At 55.1% G+C, this 21,389-nt stretch overlaps 1 protein-coding gene across 5 annotated transcripts in view; it reads right to left on the bottom strand.

Annotated features, from left to right (window-relative positions):
- HIVEP3 (HIVEP zinc finger 3) overlaps window positions 1-21,389 on the bottom strand; it is a 508,675-nt gene that overhangs the window by 5,348 nt on the left and 481,938 nt on the right. For all 5 annotated transcript variants that reach the window (XM_037827530.1, XM_037827529.1, XM_037827532.1 and 2 more), the window contains 3 exons: window positions 13,224-13,399; window positions 6,728-6,814; window positions 468-1,378 (listed from right to left, as the gene is read on the bottom strand). In XM_037827530.1, the coding sequence (XP_037683458.1) occupies window positions 468-1,378; window positions 6,728-6,814; window positions 13,224-13,399 (1,174 nt within the window). The remainder of the gene's footprint in view (window positions 1-467; window positions 1,379-6,727; window positions 6,815-13,223; window positions 13,400-21,389) is intronic.

Below are 21,389 nucleotides of genomic sequence, written 5' to 3'. Positions count from 1 at the left end.
CTGCTCACAGCGCTGGGGATGGCAGCAGTGATGTTGGGGTGCAACGATGGCAGGGGTGGCAGTGATGTGCTGATGGCTTGACAGGGATGGCGTTTGTTGGCGGTGGTGTCTCTGAGGGTGCTGGTGACCGTCACGGTTGAGATGGTGATGGTTTTGGTTAAGCTCGGCCATCTGACCTTCTCTGCTGGGGCTGGGGTAGGGAGGGGAGCTGCACACTTATTTATAGCCACATCTGAGGCCACACCATTCGGAAGCAGTAGAACCTGGGCTGTCTGGCTAGAGAACCCATTCCCTGCTGCTTCTGAAGCTAAAGTAAAATAAGTGGTGTGAGGCCCCCAGCCCAGTGCCTGGGCAGATGTTTGCTACATTTTCACACTCTGCCAACTGGTAGGAGCTCCTGAAGGCCAGATGCCATCACCCCACCCCAGGGGAGAATGGGCCCCGTCGCCACAGTGGCAGGTACTCACCCACGGGGAGGTGTAGGTCTCAGGGCTTCTGCCCAGAAGCTTGTGAGGTAGAGGCGTGGGTGGGAAGAGAAGCCACGGGGCCAGTGCCGAGCCTGGGCCACGCTCGCCCGCCGAGGAGCTGCCCGGCCCCACCAAGGCCCACTTCCCTGGCAGCGCTGACCATGGTGGTGACTCGGCCTGACCCGGAGACCGTCTCCTGGTGGGCGAGTATCTGGGGGGGCCTGGGTCCGTGGAGCCCTCGTGTTCGAGGGGCAGATGCGCTCGTGGGGGCAGTTCTCTTTCCAAGGGGCGGGGGCTGAGAGGAGACAGCTCGAGTCTTGGAGACCCACAAGGGAGAGGGTCCATCTGGGTGCCAGGCGGGCTTGGGGCTGAGGCCTGGGGTTCTTGGGCCGGTGAATATCGCTGGGGGGACGAGTCGTTTTTGGTTAGTGATTGTTGGTGAGCAAGTGGTGGGTGGGTGCCCGCTTCTTTGCTTGGAGACCACGGCCTCCTCAGGGACATGGCCTTGGAGCTTGAGGCCCCTGTGTCCCTCTCTGTGGAGCCCGAAGGGACCGGTCCCAGCTGGGGGAGACACAGGATGCTCTGGCTGGATGTGGAGCAACCACCAGCTGCCAAGTGCTCAGCTTCTGAGACCGAGCTGCCCCGCACAGCCTGGCCACCAGGGGTGGCCCCCAGGGGCTGAGGACCCAGACCGGGCGAGGAGCCAGCCTGCAGCGGGGCTGGCGGACCAGGCACGGGTGCCTCCGAGGATGGTCCAGTCGGCTCGTCCTGGCTCTCCTCCTCGTCCTCGTCCTCATCTTCATCGAGGTCCGAGTCGGAGTCTGAGTCCTCCAGGTCTGAAAACTGGTGCTCCTCCACGGCCTCTGAGCCCTCTCGCCCCTCCGAGTCCTGGAACGGGTCGTCACTGGTTCCTGAGGGGCACACACAGGAGACACGGGGGTCACGGTTGGGCCCTGGGGCTACTCTGGCCCCACAGCAGCCCCTCACTATGTCCCAGTTTCCTCGACTGCAAACTGGGCCTAATCGCCATGGCCATGACGGGAGATTGTTGGGACAATCGAGTGACATACAGAGATGGGAACACTTTGTAAATGATAACAGGGAACAAGAATTACATTGTATCTCCTGCGTGCCAGGTGCAGTTCTAAGGGCTGCCTGTGTATTAATTCTTTCAGTCCTCACAATCCCTTGGAGGTCAGTATTATTCTCATCCCCATGTTACGGATGAAGAAACTGAGGTATAGAGAAATTAAGTAAATGACCAAGTAAGGGAAGTAGCAGGGCTGATAAGACAGCCTTTTTCTTTTCCATTAGTAGAGTTCAGTGAATTCAGAGTATTTTGTGGCTCCACCATGAGGCAAGTGATGCCACCTTGCTGGGCCTCGGTCTATTCCTTTGTCAAATGAAATGTGATAGTCTCACCTCTCAGGGTTTGCTAGGAGGAGCACACGGGGCTCCGGGAATTCTGATTGCTATTAACACGTTAGTGATCTATTATTCTGGGTCACACAGCAGCCACGCTGGCCAGGCCAGCAGCGTGGAGGCCCCGTTAGGCTAAACATACATCCACTGCTGTGGCCAGGCTGGGGCTAGCTGGTCCATTGGCATTTGGCAGCTGGCAGGACCTGGGCCCCTGCGGGTCTCCAGCTAAGCTGGCAACAGGTGGCAGAGGGGAGTGGGGCTCTGAAATACCAGCTTCCTGGTCCAGCCTCCCCTGGGGCTGCCCCAACCACCAGGTCACCTCTAACAAGTCACAGCTCTTGTGAGGAAGCTCTGCTAACGTCTGGCCCATGTGGCAGTTTCCTGGGTGGTTGGGACCTGCCAGCCCATCTCCAGGCTGAGCTGTTGTGAACCGTGTTTCTGGCCTGCAGAGTGAGGGCTGGTGACAAATGGGCTGAGGGGCTGGCCACTGCCACCCCCACTCCTTACCAAGAAAGCTGGACACACAGCTGACCCAGGCGCTGATGTGAGCAGGCTTCTAAACCCCATTGGGCCCAGCTGCTAGAAAGCCCAACATTTATTAAGAGAATTCATGACCTGATGAAAAGTGGGTATTCAGTAGGATGAAGGTCAAAAGCTATGGCGTGGACCTGGGGCTGGAAAGTGAAGGGCAGTTTGCAGGGGTAAGGGCAGGGCCTCCTGGCAGCTGGGAGCAGAATAATAGAGGGATTGGGATGGGGAGTCAGGACAAAAACCCCTGTGCATTTTCCCCCAGGCATTCACTTCCCTGGCCCAAGGCTGGGGGTGGGGGTGGAGGGGGTGGAGTGGGGGTGGGGTTATGGGTCCCTGGAGCTCATCTAGCCCCTCTCCCTAATTTACATATGGTGAAATCCAGGCACAGAGGAGGCAGATGCTTGCCCAAGATCACCCAGCAAGCTAGCGGCTGAGTCAGGACTAAAGTTTCCAACCTTTGCATTATCACACTGCCAGTTTAAAAACGACTTTGACACATCAAGAAGCAGGCAATGATCTCGCTTCGAATCCTGGCTCCACTACTTTCCTGCTATGTGATGCTGGATGACTTACTTAGTTCTCTCTGTGTTCAGTTTCCTCATCAGTAAAGTAGGGCTAATAGTACTATGTTATGTGGCATTTAGCACAGGCCTGACCCATGGTAAGTGCTCGATAAGCCTTAGTGATCATCTCGAGCTGCCACTGCTACGATCTCAGCGGGGAGGCATTGCAAGTATTTTGCAGATGGGCCTCAGAGGGGCAGCCTGCTAGTGAGTGAATGTTAGACCAAAAAGGAAGTCAAGCCAAGGGTCCCCTGCCCACAGGAGGGCTCACCAGATCTCCGCATTCCTCCACCCCCCTACCCCGCCTCAAGTCGCTGTCTGGCCAATGCTGGGATCACAGCTAAACTCAACAAAGCTGGCGGCTCCGAGTCCTGGGACCGGGAAGGTTGACGGCACCGGATCGCGGGGTGGGGGTGGGGGTGCTGCTGCGATCCCGCCACACGGTGGCGCCGGTGTTCGGCCTCATCACCACAAGGGCGGACCGCGGCGTTAGGAAGGAGTCGCTCCGTCCTTCCAAGCTGTCCTCCCACATCTCCACTTTGGGTCTAACAGACACGAACCCTTGATGCTCCCCCTCAAATTCTTCTCATTTTGGAAAATGGAAACCTTTCCGGTTTCTTAGGCCATAAGCCTCGGAGTCATCCCTGGCTCCTTTTTCTCTCATGTCCCTCCCCGCCTTAGGGTAGTTCTACAAAAACCTGCCGACTCTGATCCAGAGTCCCGCCACTTCTCGCCACCTCCGCCGATCCCGCCCCTCCAAACCAGCGTGCAGGCATCTGCCTGGATCGCCGCTTCCACCGCTGCCCCCTCCTGGCCGTTCTCCACACAGAGCCAGAGTCATCCTTTCAAAACAGTAAGTCTGAGGACGTCCCTGCTCTGCCCACCTCCCTCGGACCTTCAGGACCCGGTAGGATCTGACCTCCTCTCCCGCACTCAGCCCCTTCTCTCGGTGGCTCCAGCCCAGCCCTCCAAGCACGGGGCCTCCCGGGAATCCCGCCCCTGCTGTTCCCTGCACCTGCAGTGCTCCGACCCCAGGCACCACCTGGCTCCCCCACTCCTCGCTTCCTTCTGTTCATCTAACCCTCTCTAACATCCCCTCCTCACATGCCCCAGCCCCTCACTTGGTTTTCTGTCCTTTCATACATTTGCTCCATACTTACCACCCCTGCCATATTCCACATTTGTTCTTTACCCATTTCCCCTTCTAAAATGCAAACTTCCCGAGGGTAGGAGCCATGTTTTGTTCACTGCCCTATCTCCAGTACCTAGAAAAGAGCCCGGAACAGGGTTACTGCTCAGTAATTATTTCTGGAATGAATGCACTGAATTTCAACCTCACCAAAGGTGGGATGATCATCCTTATTTGCCCGGGGGGGGGGGCGGGGAATGAGGCTGGCAGAGACACAGGGACCTGGCCAGGGTCTCTCAGCAGGCTCTGGTATGGTGCCAGCTGGGAACTCCCGACTCACACCCAGGGGAGCTCTGGGTCAACTCAGGCTCCCCCAAGCATTAAGGTGGCATGGAGCCAGGGGTTTTGTGTGACCTTGAACACATAGCCCTTTTCCTCCACTTAAAATAGGGCAATGAAGCTTCTACCACCAGGAGGACTCAATGAGACAATGCGTGATGTGCAATCGTGAGAAGCATGTAGTCCCGCATCCTAGCTTTGGGGGCATAGCTTCAAGTTCCTTGTATTCTGTTCAACACAGGTGGTTTATGTCAGCTAAGACGAATTGCAGTTTGACTCCTCTTTTCTAAGACTGCAAATGCATTCCCAAATCAGAAAAACAATGACAGAATCACACATACACAGGCACACGAATGTGTGCCTTTGTCACACTGTAATTCCTGTCCTGACTTCACAACACCTGGTGAAATGTTTGCCAGATGCAGGGGGAATGCCTTCCACCTCCCCCAGCCTAGCCATCCACCTACCTGCCAAAGCCCCTCTGGCTCTTACCCAGATGCCGAGGCCCGCTGCCTTTGACTCATCTTACTCCCATCCCCTCTCTTCTCAAACACTGCCTCTAAGATGCTCCTCGGTGACAAGAGGACCGGGCTGGGGTGTGGGGATGGGATGGGGGCCCCCAGCTGTGGAAGGCGCAGTCTGCCCGAGGCCGAGTGTGCAGGTGTGAGTGTGAGTGGGGTGTCTGGGGCTGGCCCTGGCCAGGGGATGGGATCCCTGTCTTCTCCTCCCCACCCTGCGTTTTGGGGGTTGGCGCTTGCTGCCCTTGCTCCTCTGCCCTTGGGGTGTTTCCCTGTATCACCTGGGCTCAGAAGAAAAAGAACTCGGCAGTACGCAGGAGAGAACAGGGATTAAGAGTTGGCAGCATGGGTTCCAGGTCCCCTTTGTCACTTCCTGGCAGTGAGATCTCAGGGAGGTCATGTGTAAACAGGGACAGTGTCCCTGACTGCCTCACAGAGCTGTCGAGAGGGTCCTGAGGGATGGGGAAGCAGCACTGGGGCTGGGAGAGGGGCCTGTCAGCAGCTCTGTGGGAGTGGGAGGACCTCTGGGCCAGCCCTATGGGTCCACAAGGCAGGAGACCTCACTAAAGAAAGACCTGGTTTTAGGAGGGGGACAGGGGACGGAAGGGAATGAATGGGGGAGAGAGGGGCTGAGAAACCAGGATGCAGACAGTGGCAGCAACCTCTGACTTCCCACACAACATGGTGATGCACTGCACACCCACAGGGGGCTCTGCACACCCGTGCAGACACAGGGGCTCACCCTGAGGATTCTAAACACACACAGGAAGTAATACGCACCTTTGCACACATAGGTGGCTCACCCTGAGGGCTCTGAGCATCCTCAGGGGACTCTGCACATGTGTGCACACAAAGGTGACTCACCTGAAGGCTCTGCACACCCAGCCCTGCTCTTTCTAGAATGATCCCGAGACCTCGGTGAACAAGTTTTGCAGAATCCAAGACCCTGAAAGCCTTGTCTCACAAGTACAAGGAAACGGACACCCAGAAAGCCCCCAAAGCCCCCACAGTAAGCTGGACCCCATGTGATTTTCAGTCTTGGCTCTCTTGCCACCTCTTTGGCACCCAGCTCCCAGTCCCTGGAAATCACATGGCTGGGAAACAAGGAATGTGGTCTCCAGTCCCCACCTCTGCCTCCAATGAGCTGTGTGGTCTTGGTGGAGCTACCTGCCTCCCGAGCCGCAGCTCCCTCGTGCACCAGAGCTGCTGCGGGAGGTGCCACCTGACTGCTCCCAGTCAGGGGCAGAGCAGGAGCTCTGGAGAGGGCTAGGCTTCCAATTTCAGTTCTGCTTCTTTCTGAGCTGTGTGACCCTGGGTACGTCACTTAATCTCTCTGGCCTCATCTGTAAAATGGAGCTTATGTACCTCACAGGGTCAATGTAAGGAGATGCTGAGATAACTCATGGCACAGGTTCAGAACATGCCTGACACCCAGTGGGGTCCAATCAATATTGGCTCTAATTACTCACATATTAATTTAGTCCACACCCCCTGGGTTCCGGCCACTCCACCTGCAGGGCAGAGCGTAATGCACCAAGCTATAGCTGCACGGCCCATTCCACAAGTGCATGGGGAGTGGGGTGATCATTCTGTGAAAGTAACCTTTTTCATCGTCTCTGGAAAGAAGGATATGGAAGAGGGGGAAGAAGGGGCAAAGGAGGTGGAGCAGAGGCTAGGAGGAGAGAAAAGAAGGGTAGGAGGAGAGGGGAGAGGTGGAGGAAAGGAGGAGGAGGAGTGAGAGGATTGGCAACTTGTTACCTTCTTCGGCTTCCAGCTCCGCCAGCACCCCCGTCTCTTGGCACTTTTTGCTGTGGGCCTTTGACTTCATGTGCTTAGTCAGATTCCCTGGAAAGAAACGAGAACGGACTCAGGACTTGGGGCCAGGGCAGACCTGGGGCCTCACGGAGGCAGCACCTGGCTGGCGCTGGCAGGCGGTTGTTTCTCAGAGCAGTGGAGACCCCGCCTGCTGCAGGGGGTGAGCAGGGGCTGGGAATACCTCTGCCTTGTTGCTCAGGCTACGATGTGCAGCCATAGCCGCGATTCAAGGCGGGACATGGGAGCTGGGTTGGGTGGGCATGGGGCTGTGAGGGGCAGAGGGTATAATGAGGAAGTGAGATGCTGGTTAATAAACAAACATAAAAGAAATTAAAAGACAACTCAAGTGCAATAGGTTTATCCCTGCTTCTGATTGAACTCTGGGCCCAGGAGCTTGTGACACTCATTAGCTAGGACTGTTGGCTGTCCCAAGTGCGGGCATGCCATGGGGGCTCCCGGTAACCAACATAATGGTAGGTGCTGATACTTTTCTGCTGAGGATGCTTCTAGAGCAGCCCATAGGGCAGATAATTAGGGTTTGGGAAGAGGACCCAGGACAAAGTTACTATTAGGAATGGAGAAAGGGCAGAAGCTGAGGGAAGGGAAGTGTGGTGGACAGGGACGTGGGAGCCAGAAGGCTGGGGCCCGAGGCCTGGCTTCCTTAGAGAAACTGTGCCCCTTTGCTGGGCCTTGGTTTCCCCAGGCCTACATTCAGTGCAGACACAGGAGGTGGATGGTATAGAGAAGGCTGGGGCCAATGATCTGCCTGCAAAGCCCTCGGAGGGGGCACTGATGCTGCCCCAAGTCATCAGTCCATCCCGAAAGGCAGCTCTGTGGAATCAGGGGAGCAGTAACAATTGTGTGTTCCCCATGTGTGCACAGCACCTCCCAGGGCACAAAGCTCTGTGGGCAGGGGGCATCCGAGGAAGTGGAGGCAGAGCACGCCCAGGCTGCTCCCAGAAGAACACAGTCCTATGATGTGCTCACTGTGGCTCTAGGAATTGCTGTATTTCCTTATGGTTGTTCACATGATAAATCATAAATTCACAGAGTTCAGTGTTGTCTCAATCTTATTAATTAATAAGTTTGAGTGGATGGATGGAAGAATGGACAAATGTGAGGCTCCTGGACTGGATGCATAGAAAGATGGATGGATGGGTGGGTAGATGGATGGGTAAGTGGGTGAAAGTAAATATGGAGTGTAGAAAGAACAGGAAGAGGATGGACAGATGGATGAGAGAGTGGATGAGTGGATAAACTGATGGACAGAGAGCTGGGGAATAGATGAGCAGATAAAAAATAAATGGGAGGATGGATGGACAATGGGTCATTCAAGATGGGAGGATGGAAAAATGGATGAATGGGAGTATGGCTGGTTGGATGGACGAATGGATGCAGGCATATATAAATGTATGGGAGAACAGACAGGAGGGTAAGTGAATGGGAAGATGGATGGAAGGATGGATGAATGGGAGGACACATGGGAGAATGGGAGGGATATATAGGATGAATGAGAAAAGACACGGGAAGATATATAGATAGGAAGTCAAATAATCAGATGAGAGGATGGGAGGAATGGATAAACGGGAGGATGGATGGGTGAATGGGTAGAGAGCCCATGGATGAGCCAAGGGGTGATTTTTAATCATTCTGAGAATTTTAAGGATCCCTTAGGGTTTTGCTGAGAGGCTAAAAGCTGGCAGTCCCTGAAGTGTGCAGGTCAAGGGACGGAAGGGGAGCTGGATTCTTTCCTCTTTCCTACCCTTGTTCCTAGTGCATGACTCTATCCATCTCAACCCAGATTTTCCTCCTATAAGTGGAGGGAAACCTGGATCCTCTACTCCCAGCCAAAGGTGAGCAGAGCCATAGATTCCGAAGTCATCTTGGATCCAGAGGGTCCCCAGATGTCCACATCCAGCCTGGCAGACTCTGTCCTCACTGTCCTGAACAGGCAAAGCGTGAACAGGACAGTGAGGAGGTGGAAAAAGGCAGCTAGTATTGTCCATGAACCAGAGATACCAACTGTCCCCTAAAGTTCTGGGACCAGGCCCACCCTCCCTTGTCAACTCCAGGCCACAGAGGATGCTGAACACTGCTCATTCTGGCTGTATCACACATCACACACCCTCTACCCGGAATGGTTAGTTCTCTTTTCAACCAAGTTTGGTGCAAGTGCACAATGGGTACACAGTATCCATGTGGGACAGTGTTCTTCTCACCACAGAAGCAAAGTGTTGGACAGAACCCCAGAGACCAACTAATCCAACCCCAATCAGGCCCAGTTTTTTCCCTCCTCCTGATGCACTCTGGGGCCAGGTGGGGCCAGGTGCTGGTGGTGTCATCGGACAAGACTGTTGGCTGACTCAGGTGCTTAGATGCCACGGGAGGGCGCCAGTTAACCAAGTTGGTGAACCAAGTAGCCGAAAGCCACCCTGCTAGTTAGCACAAAGTCCATCTAGAACTGTCTAGAATCAGGACTCCAGGCCTTGCTTGCCCCGTACTCTGACAGAATGGATCAAGGATGGTTCGGGAGCTGGACAACCTTGGGCTTGAGTTTGGGCTCTACCTCTTGCTAGCTGTGTGCTCTAGGCAAGTTTCTAAACCTTCTGAGCCCCAGTTTCTGCCACTGTACAATAATACCTACCTCGCGGGGACGCTGGGAGGGTCTGATGAGATGATGCATGTAAGTGGCAGCAGAGTGTGCTGGTAGAGAGCAGACACCCCTCACAGGGTGCCTGCCTGCCAGCCTCTCCATGGGGCCTCCCCACCAATCACTTTCCCCAGCCCCTGTGGTCTCTGTGCCACACGCCATGCTGGTTGTGGAGGAGAGAGATGCTAAGATGATGCTCATGATGAAAATGACTTTACCCTTTCAATCTGGGCCTCAGGGAGCTCTCAGGAGCTCCCCAAAGGCCTGTTGCTCCTCTGCCCCACCCCTGGAGGCAGCAGGGTTGGGGAGTCTGAGGTGATTATGACTTGGCCTTGTCGGGGCTGCTGTGAGTTCCAGGAGCAGACCCTGGATGAGCAGCCCTGAGTTTTAGTCCTGGCTCCATCCGTGACCTCCTGCTCCAGGCTTGCTCCTCTGTGAAATGAAGGAGGCAAACCAAAAGGTTGCCGGCACCTTTTCCAGCCTGGAAATCCTTTCCCTGGCAAGGGGCAGAACCTCACCTTGTCAAGCCAAGTTCACAGCTTCTCACAGTCACCCCAGAGACTCACCAAAAGCCTGGCAGTCCCAGAATGAAGAAGGAAAGTCAAGCAGATGGAAAATGATGGGAATCTGGAAGAGAGACTGAGCCCCCTCAAGAGCATCTGCCAAGAACCTGTCTGCCTCGTTCAACTTTGACCAACTGCCGTCTCCCCCAATGCTGCCGGCCTTATGGACACAAGGCCTGCCCACAGCTGCCATCTCTATCCCCGGGGCGATCGGCACAAGGGTCTGTACACGGCACAGCCACCCCTCTGGCCTCTGGGAACCATCTGAGAAGAGAAAACAACAGGACATCCCGGCAGGCCTTTCCCAGTTCCACCCACTGAAACACTCCTCAGCTAACTCCCAGAGGCCTGAGCTGCCGCCATAGCGTCTGACACAGAGACGGAGACACAGACAAGCAGACAGAGACAGACAGAAAGGACTCCCCAGGCAAGGGTGCAGCCAGGTGATGGGAGGGCCACAAAGCCCCCCAGGCCCAGCCTCAGCTCTCAGGCAGCCTGGCTCAGGCCAGAGCTCAAGAGTGAGTACGAGGGGAGGGAGGAAGTAACAGCTGGCAGATGGGCAGACAGATCACCTGTGAGAGGAGGGTGGCCTGTGCTATCTGAGCTGGTGGCTGAAAGGGCTCACCACTCCAAGAAGACTCATGGTTCCAGAGAGAAATGAGGTGCTGCAGCATCCTGCCCCTTCCACTCCCTTGCCAACAGAGAGACAGCTAAGAGGAGGCTTTCACTAATTCAACCTACACCTGCCACCCATCCTCAACCCAACCCCTCTCTGCCAGCCACAGAGCTTGAGATTCCACTATTTTGGGTTCATTCACTGCTATGGCTCTTAAAGGCTTTTATCTTCTGGAAGCCCCTATGCACATTCAAGAAAGAGCTCAGCACACTCTTTGATCCCTGCTTAGAGCAGAGCCTCGTGGGACCGGCCTTCTGGACAACATGGGAAAGCCTTCACATGGGGCGCTGGGACTGTGTCATACCCCAGGGAACATGGAGGATGTTTAGTCCCTCTGCTCAGGTTACATACTCTGGACCCTGCAGGGCTCTGTCCTGGCACCATCAGATGCAGGGAAGGGACTGCAGAGAGCCTTGGTGTGGCTTCCGGTGAAGGAATCTTCTGGCAAATGGGTGTTCCCACCAGAGACCCAAGCCTCTTTCAGACCTGGTAAAATGGGCAAGGCAGATGGAATTGAGTGGGGACGCCTTGGGGGAGACTGCCTGGGCTGGGCACTCAGCCAGGATGGACTTTTCCAGTCTCACATGGCAGGGTGACGGCTCTCGGAGGCCGTGGGTGGCCTGGGGCTGTGTGCTGGGCACCAGCTGTGCCTCACGTATCCTCGACCCACAAGCTTGTCTGTCTGGGCTGGGAGGCTCTCTGAGGGCCTGGGCAACTTGTGACGAGAAAGGAACAGCACGGTCCCCTGGGCACACACTGGGAACAGGGCCAGCCTTTGTCATCCCCTCCAGAAAAGATGGAGAGCTGCTTGCAGAGAGGAAGACAATGGGGATTTTGACTAGGAGGCAGGAGGATGCTAGCTACAGCTCTACATCTTTTCTCTCAGAGTCACTTTCTTCATCTTCAAGGGGGCTTGTACAAGAGCTTTTCAGCCTTCAGAGATGACGACAGGGTTATTTAAATTGTCACTCAATTATTCCCACCTCTCTCTTCCACAAAGTCCTAAGACCAGAGGAAGTGAGGGTGGAGGGGACACCCGGGAAACAGAGCCATGACCTCATCTGACACATGCTGGGCCAAGCTGCCTTGCAGAGTTCCAGGGCTTGGGATGCTAGTGACGCATCCCTGGGAAGGTGTGAGGGCCCTTGGCCTCTCCATCTCTCCAGCCACCCTTTGTGACACCACTTATGTGACACCAAGAGAGGAGAGGATCAAGGAAAAGGAAGCAGGACTGTGGGTGTCTCCACCCAAACTAAAACCTTGGCAGGAAACTCTGAGCTCAACACGAGCAGGTTGGTGAGAAGACAGAAGAGGGCAAGGGGCCAGTTAACAGGGTCAGGAGATCAGAAATGGGAAAATGGTCAGAGAGGAGGCCACAGAGGCCGGGGATGTGACAAATTCACCCCCTAACCCAGCCCAGAGAAAATGGAAAGGGCCAGGCAGCACAAGGATGGGGGACTTCACTGGGGTCCTTCCCAAAGTGGCTACTCAACCTAACAACAGAAGGAAGGACAACGAGCGGCAAAGCAGAAGTTTGCCCTTGAGTTCCATCCACTGAGAAACCCATGTCTCCTGTGGGGCCTGCATGGAGGCTCCTGACTTGCTTAAAGAGAAGACAGGACCCTCGTCCCCAATCCATGATCCAGGAATCTGCAAAGCGCTAGAGGCTAAAGCCACCAGGATGCCAAGGGTACCGGGTCTCCCTTCTCAAGCACCTCATCAGCTTAGCTACCAAGAAGCAGGGAGCAAGCAGCAAATGTCTTCTCTGCCAGGCCTGCAGGAGCAGCCAATGGAATTAGCAGAGGGGGAAAGCTCAAGCCAAGGATCTCATGGGACTCAGCCTCATCGGTCCAAACCAGGGTCCTAGGTGGCTGCAGGGGCCAGGCCACTGCCACTTCCCATCACAACTTCTGGGACACATTCCCTCATGGCTGGGCCTTCTTCCTTCCACAGGTATTGCCAAAGCCTGTCCTGACACTGATGTGGGGCATGGCAGGGGCAGGAATGGCACGGCTGGCAGTCCAGAGGGGCAAGAAGGCCTGTGCCGGGAGCTGCAGAGAAGCCGGGCGGAGCAGGGGTATGGTCGGACTGGCGAGGTGGGTGGAGGCAGAGGCGGACGCTGGCATGAGGAGTGACGATGCGAGTGTGTTAAGTGGCTGGGAGTGGAATGGATTTCCAAATGTGAGAGTGGCAGTGATACATGTGGAGGCTGCAGTTCGTCCGATCAGTGGACAAACGGCTAAGGAGACATGCACAAGGAAGGGGTGAAGGAAAATGCAAAACCAGGACCTGGCTCAAGAGTGCTGCCAGGTGGGGCAGAAGCTCACAGGCGCAGCGGCTGTGCGTGGCATCTGAGAGGCTGGGTGGGAGCAGCCAGGGGACGCTGCGGCCCAGTCCGGAGCTGGCTGCTCTGCCACTGGGTGCCGAGTTGGGTAGGAACCCAGGCAGCAGGGTGCTCCAGGCCCCAGGCAAAGAGCTCTGTGCTGGGGCTCCCAGAGGGGAGCTCCCAGCAGTGGGCAGGGGCAGGCGCCCCAGCTGACTGTCTCTTACCTTTGGTTTTAAAAGCAAAGTGACAGTGCTTGCACACATAGGGCCGGACGTCAGTGTGGGTGCGGATGTGTTTCTTCAGCATGCTGGGCTTCTTGCAGCGAATTCCACACTCCTCACAAACATATTTCCCTCGGCCGCGGCCTCGCACATATACATACTCTTCGTTTGATTTGTACCTATGAGCAACAGGCGTCATGGTAAAGGAAAAAAAAAGGAGGAGAAGAGGCAGGTTCCCGCCTCGGCGGATGCACGCGCGTCCTGGCTTCATCCAGCCCTTGGCGGACATCGGGAGTGGAGGATGCGGAGCCAGAGAGAACCACGGACCCTGCGCCTGCCCTGTTCCCCCGTACAGGAAGGGCTGCCGCTTCCTTTCCCCTCAGAGGCAGCAGACATGGGTGCTTCCTGCCCGGGAGGGAGAAGCCCCAGATGCCCGGATAGCCTCCTTTCCAGAGCCAGTCGCTCTAGGCCAACAGTAACGCAAGGAAAATAACAACAACAACAGCTCTAGCAGCTTCCATTTACCAAGGGCTTCTCTGCTCTGTGCCGGGCACTTTGCCCAAACTAAGCCACAATAGCCTCATGAGGTGAGGATCGTAAGAACTGGAGGTTCAGAGAGGGCAAGAGACTTGCCCGAGAGCCCATGGCCAGAAATGACAGAACTGGGCCCAGAACCTGCCTGTCCCAAAGCCTGTCCACCGACCATGAGGGGCAAGAAGTGCTAAAACGGTCTGCCAGGAAGCCACCCAGACACTTGTGTGAGCAGAGACAACAGGAGATAATAGGACCACCATCATTTCCTGTCCTAGGGAGATGGGAAACCAGGAACCCTGTGCTTTCTCCTTCACCCCCTTCTCCAGCCAAGCCGGAAGCTCTTCAGGACCCAGACTTGCAGCTGCCTCAACTTTCATCGGCTTCTGGGGATCAGCAGGGATCAGAGCACAAAGTGCCAACAGCTCTCAGGGACCTCCTGGGGCAGCCATGCACCTGCTGGGCCTCCGTGCTGCCAAATTGGGATGCTCTTATTTCCACACTTAGAAGGAAACTCATGAGTCCCACGAGGCTCTGTGGGATCAGCATGCAGACTGTTTTGTTGGCTTAAGGCCCTCAACGTGTACGTCTCCAGATGGGGGTGGGGAGACTATGGTGGGCAACGGGGCCAAGGGAGGGAATCCTGGCAAACTTCCAGGAGAAGACGCTGTCTCACCCTCAGGGCCTTGGTGGGGTGGGCTGGCATGGGGGCTTGGGAGGGAGTCTGGCCCTTTGGCCTTTGGAGCAGACCCCAGAATGCCCAGCAGGAGCCCTGCTCATGCCCCTCCCTTGCATGGTGCACCAGGGAGGCAGGCACCAACTCATCCCTGCCCAAGGGGTCTGGCTGAATGCCAGGGGCGGCACAGAAGGGGAGGGCAGTGGCCGGGGGAGATAAGGAAGTGACAAGGGGCACTCGTCCTGCTCTGCTGGGGTCTTCAGGTTGCAGCTGAGGGGAGTCACAGGGTGGGCATGAAAGAGAGGACTTGAGGGAGCAAGCAACTGTCACCCCTCCCAGTGCCCTCCCCAGACACACACAGACCTATTGGACCAGAGCCTACAGGTACTAGCAGACCCTATTTTTTGCCACCTCCGATTTGGCTGACACCTCTCAGCGTCTAAGACTGCTTTGTCTTCACTTTTCAGACCCTGACCACCCCATCTGGGGCAACGCGTCATCTTGTGTTCAAGGGGAGAAACTGCAGGCCGTGGTGGCCGAGGAGAAAGGACCTGGCTTTGCTCTTATCCCACAGGAGATCTGCCTCCCACGGGACAGCGGTTCACCCCCATGTAGTAGGCTCCTCGGCCCCAAACCAGCTACCAACACCCATGTTTTAATTCCTATGCCCCTCTGTCCCACTGGAGACCCAGTCTCCGGGTGAAGACAGGCTGAGAAGGGGTGCTCTTTTCCCAGCCGGAAGACAGAAGAGAGAATGGTTCGGTCTCTCTGAGCTGGAGGCTCTGCCACCACCTGCACACCAGCTTCAACTGAGCGGGTCCGTGACTACCCCCAACCACCAACTACCTGGAATCCTTCCACATTTGCCTTCCCTCACCCTCACTGCTGCAGGGGGTGATGTGAGGTCACTCCCCACGCAGGCCCACGGCCACTCTGACTTTTACCACATCTTGCTTTGCTCTATGCTCAAGCCAATGCAGAAGCCAAGCACTAGGGTCCGCCTACCTCGGCTGCTCTCAGAGCCTTTCGTTTCTCCTCCATATCAAGCTTAAATGGCAAATGGTCTTCCCAAATGGAGAGAGAAAAAGGGAGAGAGAGAGAGAGAGAAGGAGAGAAGCACCTGTCCCTGCACACACTCACTGCATGAACACTTCGTGCTGACCGAGGTCTCCTTTGCACCTTCCCTCTCCTGGATTCCCAGGGGCCTGCAGCACTGCAGACAGACAGAAGTGCCATCTTTCTCCACCCAGCCCTTCCTGAAAGGCTGCCAGCTCTGGGGTGGAACCTTGCAGGTGTTGACAGCTGCAGGGAAATGCCTGATAAAGAGCCAGAGCAGGAAACCTGAAAGCCCCGGTGGGGCCCATGGGTGCTGCTGCCAAGGTCTGCTACCCACCCCACTCCTGCACCCGCGGCTGCCCTTTGGAGGCCTATGCCACAGGCTGCTCTTTACCCGGGGAAGAAGGGATCGATCACTGAGGCTGCCAGCCAGCCAGCCAGCGACAGGCCTGGGCCACCGCTAACTCACGGCTCCCAGGACTGGGAGAGATTTCTCTGAGCCCCACTGCTTGCCTGTCATCTGTTATCCTGATAAGCCAGGGGTGTCAACCAGTCTGGAAAAATAAGAAATTAAAAAAAAAAAAAAAAGACTTTTGGTTTTGTTCTTAAAGAAAAAGAGCTCTTTTTGTGGATTCCGGACTGTCTTAGCTGGAGGGACCTTGAGATCAGACAGCCTGATTGCCCCAGGCTAAGGCTGTGACCTGCCCAAGGTCACATAGCCAGAGGACTCTGGCAGAGCAGGGCTGGATCTCAGGTCTCCGGATTAGTGGCTGCAGCACCGGGGCTCTCAGACCCCAGCCTGGAAGCCCCTTTCTGTCCTGCTGCCTCGGGTTGGGAGCTGAGCGAGATGGCTGGGAGGGGTGCGAGATGCCTGGCTCCTCCTGTACAGCTCTGTTTTCATTCCTATGCTGCAGCCCTAGGACTCCTGGTCTCAGAGGAAAAGAAATAGATCCTCAAATTACCCCTTGCTTGGGAGGGTCCAGTTATCCTCATTTCACAGAGAAGGAAACTGACGGTCAGAGAGGCTGTCTTGCCCAAAGACACAAGGCAGTTAGAAAGTGGTGATGGTGGTCTGAGCACGACATGGTCTGATCTAGTTTGAGGTCCTCTCCTGCCTTGGCTGCTTCTCCTCCAGTCCCACTGCTGGTGCTGACTCTGGACAATAAGTACCAGGCCCCTTGGGTTGTGGCTCCAGATTCTTCTGAGGCATTTCTAATACCCTAGGAATTAAATGGCATCTCTGGCAAGATGATGGATGAGGCTATTGTTCCTGGACCCTAAATAAGACAAAGACCAGCAAAGAAGCTGCTCTGTATGGCAGTGAGCTCCCAGTCACTAGCACTTGACCCAACGGCTAGAGGAACAGCCTGGAAGACCCTGTGGCAGGCAGGGGGTTAATGATGATCATGTGCCTGTGAGAAGGTGCTTGACATGGATTAAGATTTATTCCTGTAACAACACTGTAAATGGAGATTTACTCCTCAGGACAGAGGACAAAAGAGAGGCTCAGGGAACTAGAGGGGGGTGGGCTGGCCACGCAATTGAGCAAAGCCAAGGAGATGAAAGAGGGGAGTGGTGGGTCCTGTGGTGACTGAGAAGGCAGGGCACAGTCCCTCTCTGCAGGGGGCTGTGGTTGCTCCCTCCAGCCAGCCACGTGCTGCATGGGATTGTCATATCTACCAGTTTTTCAAGGAAACCATAAATTGAAATTTAAAAAGAAAACTAATGCAATTAGCAAACCCTCATATAGCTCTTACTTGGTGCCAAGCACCATTTTAAAAACTTCTTAAACTCATTTAATCTGCACAGCAGCCCTATGAGACAGGGACTCTAAATCTTCCCTATTTACACAGTAGAAAATGGTGTCACAGAGAGGTTAAGTAACCTGCCCAAGGTCACACAGCCAGTAAGTTAACTGAGCCAGAGTTTGAACCCAGGTCCATCTGGCTACAAAGTCCATGTGCTCAACTGCAATGCAATTCTGACTAAGGTGTGAAATTGCCTATTAAAACACCACCACCACCACCACTGTATAAGCCAATGAAATATGAGGCGAGGCGGATCAGCCCAGAGCTCAAGTTGGTGTTGTGCAGCCAGTAGGACATCCAGCTAGTAGGAGCTGCCCGACCTGCAGGCCCATGACTTTTCTCTCCAGCATACTGCATTTTTCTCTTAAATGGGGGGATAAACCCAATGGCCTCCAAGTTACCTTCCTGGTCTGAGCTTCTATGAGGCTAGTCTGCATTTACATCATTGACTTGTCCATCTATTAATAATATTTTATTATAAAACCCTCAATTCCCCTACAAATTCAGATATTTTAGAGATTGCCAGATTTCTGACTTTATTATTATCTTGTTTCCAAATATGTTTTTCCCCCAGGAGAGTGCAGCTTGGATTTAATCATGCAGAGCAAGAGGCAGATGTGATGAGAAATGCACACGCTGTGGCTTTGAGGCCCGCTTTCATGGGCAGCCTGTGGAGCAAGGCGCAGGGTTGGTGCCCAGCGGTCACAGTGCCCTGGGAGTTCTGGCCACAGGCAACCAGCTGGCTTGGCTGCAGTGACATGCTGCTCCCTCACTGGAGCTCAAAAAGGAAGGGACGTCTATGGGAAGAGGAGCAAGTGCCAGGTGGTACAGCTACTGAGCTGTGAATCTGCTAAAAATACTCAGTTGCCAAGAGGTAGGAAACACACCCTTTGGGGGAAAATGAACTGGGGGAGCTGGGCTGTGGGTCACTGGGGAAGTTCACACAGGGTTCTGGACCCATCCCAGATTCTCCTTTTGTCAGGGTTCTGCAGGAATTAAATCACATCACAACACGCAGGGTGGGGGGGCATCTAATGCACCATCCAGGGACAGCCTGGCCATGCCAGGAATTCCACAGCATGCATGTAATACAGGCCCCGGCCCAGCTCTTGCCAGCAGAGTCTCTATTTTAAGCAGCGTTAACTGTAAGCAGGATTCTGTGTATTTACTCAACACCTCGGAGCCAGAAATTCAAAGCTAACCAAGACTCTGACCTTGATCTCCAGTGTGAATAACAGGTACTTAAAAGATCATAAAACAAGGAGAGAGAAACAGAAATACAGACAGTGTACAAAGTGCCATGAAAGAGCAGAGGAGGAGCCATGGGCTGGGTCTTTGGTGGCTTTTGCAGAAGAAATGCCTTTTCATCCGGGTCTTACTGGATGAGCAGGGTCTGAGCTGCTCATACTCAGGTTTTGTGAGCTCTGTCTGGGTGCAGTATTGAGGCGGGCCTGGAGGCTGGAGAGGGGCTGCTATGACCGTACAGAGCAGGGCAGAGGCGAGGGCAGAGGGAAAGAGCAGAAAATTCTAGAGCCTTCATGGGCTGTCAGACTGAGAGGGGGAGGTCAGACACCTTCTCTTACACCTTCCAGACGGAGCCGAGCCCCGGCCCGTTTTGCAGGCTTGCTACTGAGAAATGGCATTTGCACTATTTCCTTGATTGTACTTCGTGAGTTTTTCATGCTCGGACACGTCAGCTCCCAGCATCGGCTGCTGGGAAGAAAGCAGCAGCTCAGGGGTCTGACACCCAGCGCGGCTCCAAGAACAGGAAGTACCTTTATGCTAAAGAATTTGCGTAGATAAGCGCAGATGCTCTGGAGCGACTTTGCAATGACTGAGTGCAGATGCCTCAGAACCACCAAGCAAGCACCAAGCCCGGGCTGCAGCCAGGGCCCTGCTTCCGACCAGACCTGCGACGAGGGTGGGGAGCGAGACAGGAAGCCAGAAGCGGGGCCCCTCGTGTTCCGAGAAGTGAAACTGCCAGAGGAGCGGACCCGTTTAAACATGGCCACTGGGTGGAGTTGCTCCAGCCTTCAGCAGCCCCCCGGCTTTAGAACAGGGGCTTTCAAACTGTGCTCCGGATTCCTGGAGAGTGGGAGCTGAGCAGTGGGGTTCTGGGACCCTCCTCCCCAGCTCCATATTGAGCTGTTTTTCAGACTGGGCATCTGCATAAACTTAACTCTGTAAAAGACAGTTCTGTGAATTTAACACAATGGGGAAGTTACTGTTAGAGAGGATTTGTGCTGAAAGGTCCTTAAAGTGTCTGACTACCAGGGTGGGAGGGGCCTCCAGCATCCGTGGAGTTGGTCCTTTCCAGGGGTGTCTGGGCCACACCCTCTCACCTGTGCAAACACTTCTGGCACCCGGGGACTCAGTTTCCCAGGCAGCTCCTGCCCCGCTCTGGGCAGCTCTCCCACTATTGAGCTGAAATTATCAACCTGTGCTTCCCCCCAGAGTCTAAGTTCTGGTGGTCCCACTCCTCTTCCCAGGACAGGCCCCCCAAAACACTGCTCCACTAGGGGCCTCTCTCCTCCAAGCCCAACATTTCCATCTCTTCCAAACAATTCTGCATGACACAGATTTCTGATTCCTCCCGGTATGTCCACCCCCTCCTGGACCCCTCTAGGTTGTCCTTAAGGTGGGGCAGACTACAGCAGCCGGGGGCTTGCAGGGAGGCTGGACCCAGCCCAGCCTGAAGGAGGACCACAGTCTCCTCTCTCTCATGCTCTTCCAGCCCCACTTCCTCATTTCCCAGGCAGGAAACAGGCCGGGAACGGGGAACTGACCAGACCCTGGCTGGGACTCGGTGGTTGGTGCTCTGCACCACGCATTAGGCCAGAGCTGGGAGGGCCACGGGCCTCTCACCCCGAGCTCACAACTGCCAGCACTTGCTGTATGCCAGGCTCTATGCCAAGTCCTTACTATACAATGTCTGTTCTAATCTTTGTTAACATTCATGAATACGTGTCTTATTCCTTCCTGAAAAGCACCCTCTAAAGAAAGCCAACCAGGACTAGAGGTGCATTCTTTTATCGTGGAAAAAGATGTAGATCTCATTTGTTGAGTGCTTACGCTGGGGTAGGTGCTTTTTAAAAAGGATTATGTCATGGGAGCCTCGGCACAATCCCACAGGACAGCCCTGGGTGCGAGTAGCAGGAGATGAGGTTGGATGGCTGTCTTGAGGTTGGCTTGAGAAAAGCCGCGGGTTCCAGGCTCAAAAGCTCGGCCTGTATCGTGCAGGCCGTGAGGGCTGGGGAAAGTGTTCAGTCAGAGGTGGAGTTTGGGGAGCGGTGCTCTGGAGCCAGCCCTTTGGGGCTGCGTGGGGCTAGTTGGAATCTCAGTGGACACAGCACCCAACTGGTGCTCCAGGCACAAACAACCTGTAGGTGAGTGGGTTAGAAACCGGGAAGACTGCAGCTGGAGCTTAGGAGTGAGGTGACTTGTCTGTGGTCACAGAGCTACCAGATGCTGGAGCTGGGACCCGCCTGGCTCAATTCTGAGCAGCAGGGTGCAGATGTGGAGGATATGGGGGGCATGGAGTCAGGCTGCCCAGGTTCAACTCTGGCTTCTTTATTCCCACCAGCTGTGTTCCTGGGAAAGCAGTTGGCTCATGGAGGGGGTGGGGTGTGGGAGTGGGGGTGACCACCCAGAGCAGCTAGCGTTCGCTGTGGCTACTGTGGTGCAGTTTTATTACTGCACCTCCTAGCTATTATTCCAAGGCTGAGCCACCCCTTGCAACAACAGCCCTGTTCCTCAAAACCTCTCTATACAAAGGGGATTTCCCCACCCAAAGCCGGCTTTCAAGCTGTTTAAGGATGTCTGCTGCACGGCCTTTTGTGGGAGGAACACTCCTTTTTGTGAGCCCAATGGCTGTCCCTTGGGTGACTGGAGAGCCTTCTCTCCCTGTCCCCCAGAGCTGCTCCGAGTCAGGCCTTCTCAGCAGACAGCCCTGCCCTCGCCCAGGTCTCAGACATGCAACAGGACACCCACGTCCTTTAGTCTCCTTGCCTGTAAAATGGGGGTGTGTGTGTGTTTCCTAGATCAGTGTTGTTAATTTAAGAGATGCTAATAGATGCGAATCCACAAAAGGAGGTTTAA

The sequence above is a fragment of the Choloepus didactylus genome, chromosome 2 (genome assembly GCF_015220235.1).
Source record: "Choloepus didactylus isolate mChoDid1 chromosome 2, mChoDid1.pri, whole genome shotgun sequence".
NCBI classification, from domain to species: Eukaryota; Metazoa; Chordata; class Mammalia; order Pilosa; family Megalonychidae; genus Choloepus; species Choloepus didactylus.
Note: the sequence above shows the minus strand (reverse complement) of the source record. Positions and strands in the feature narration are given on the sequence as shown.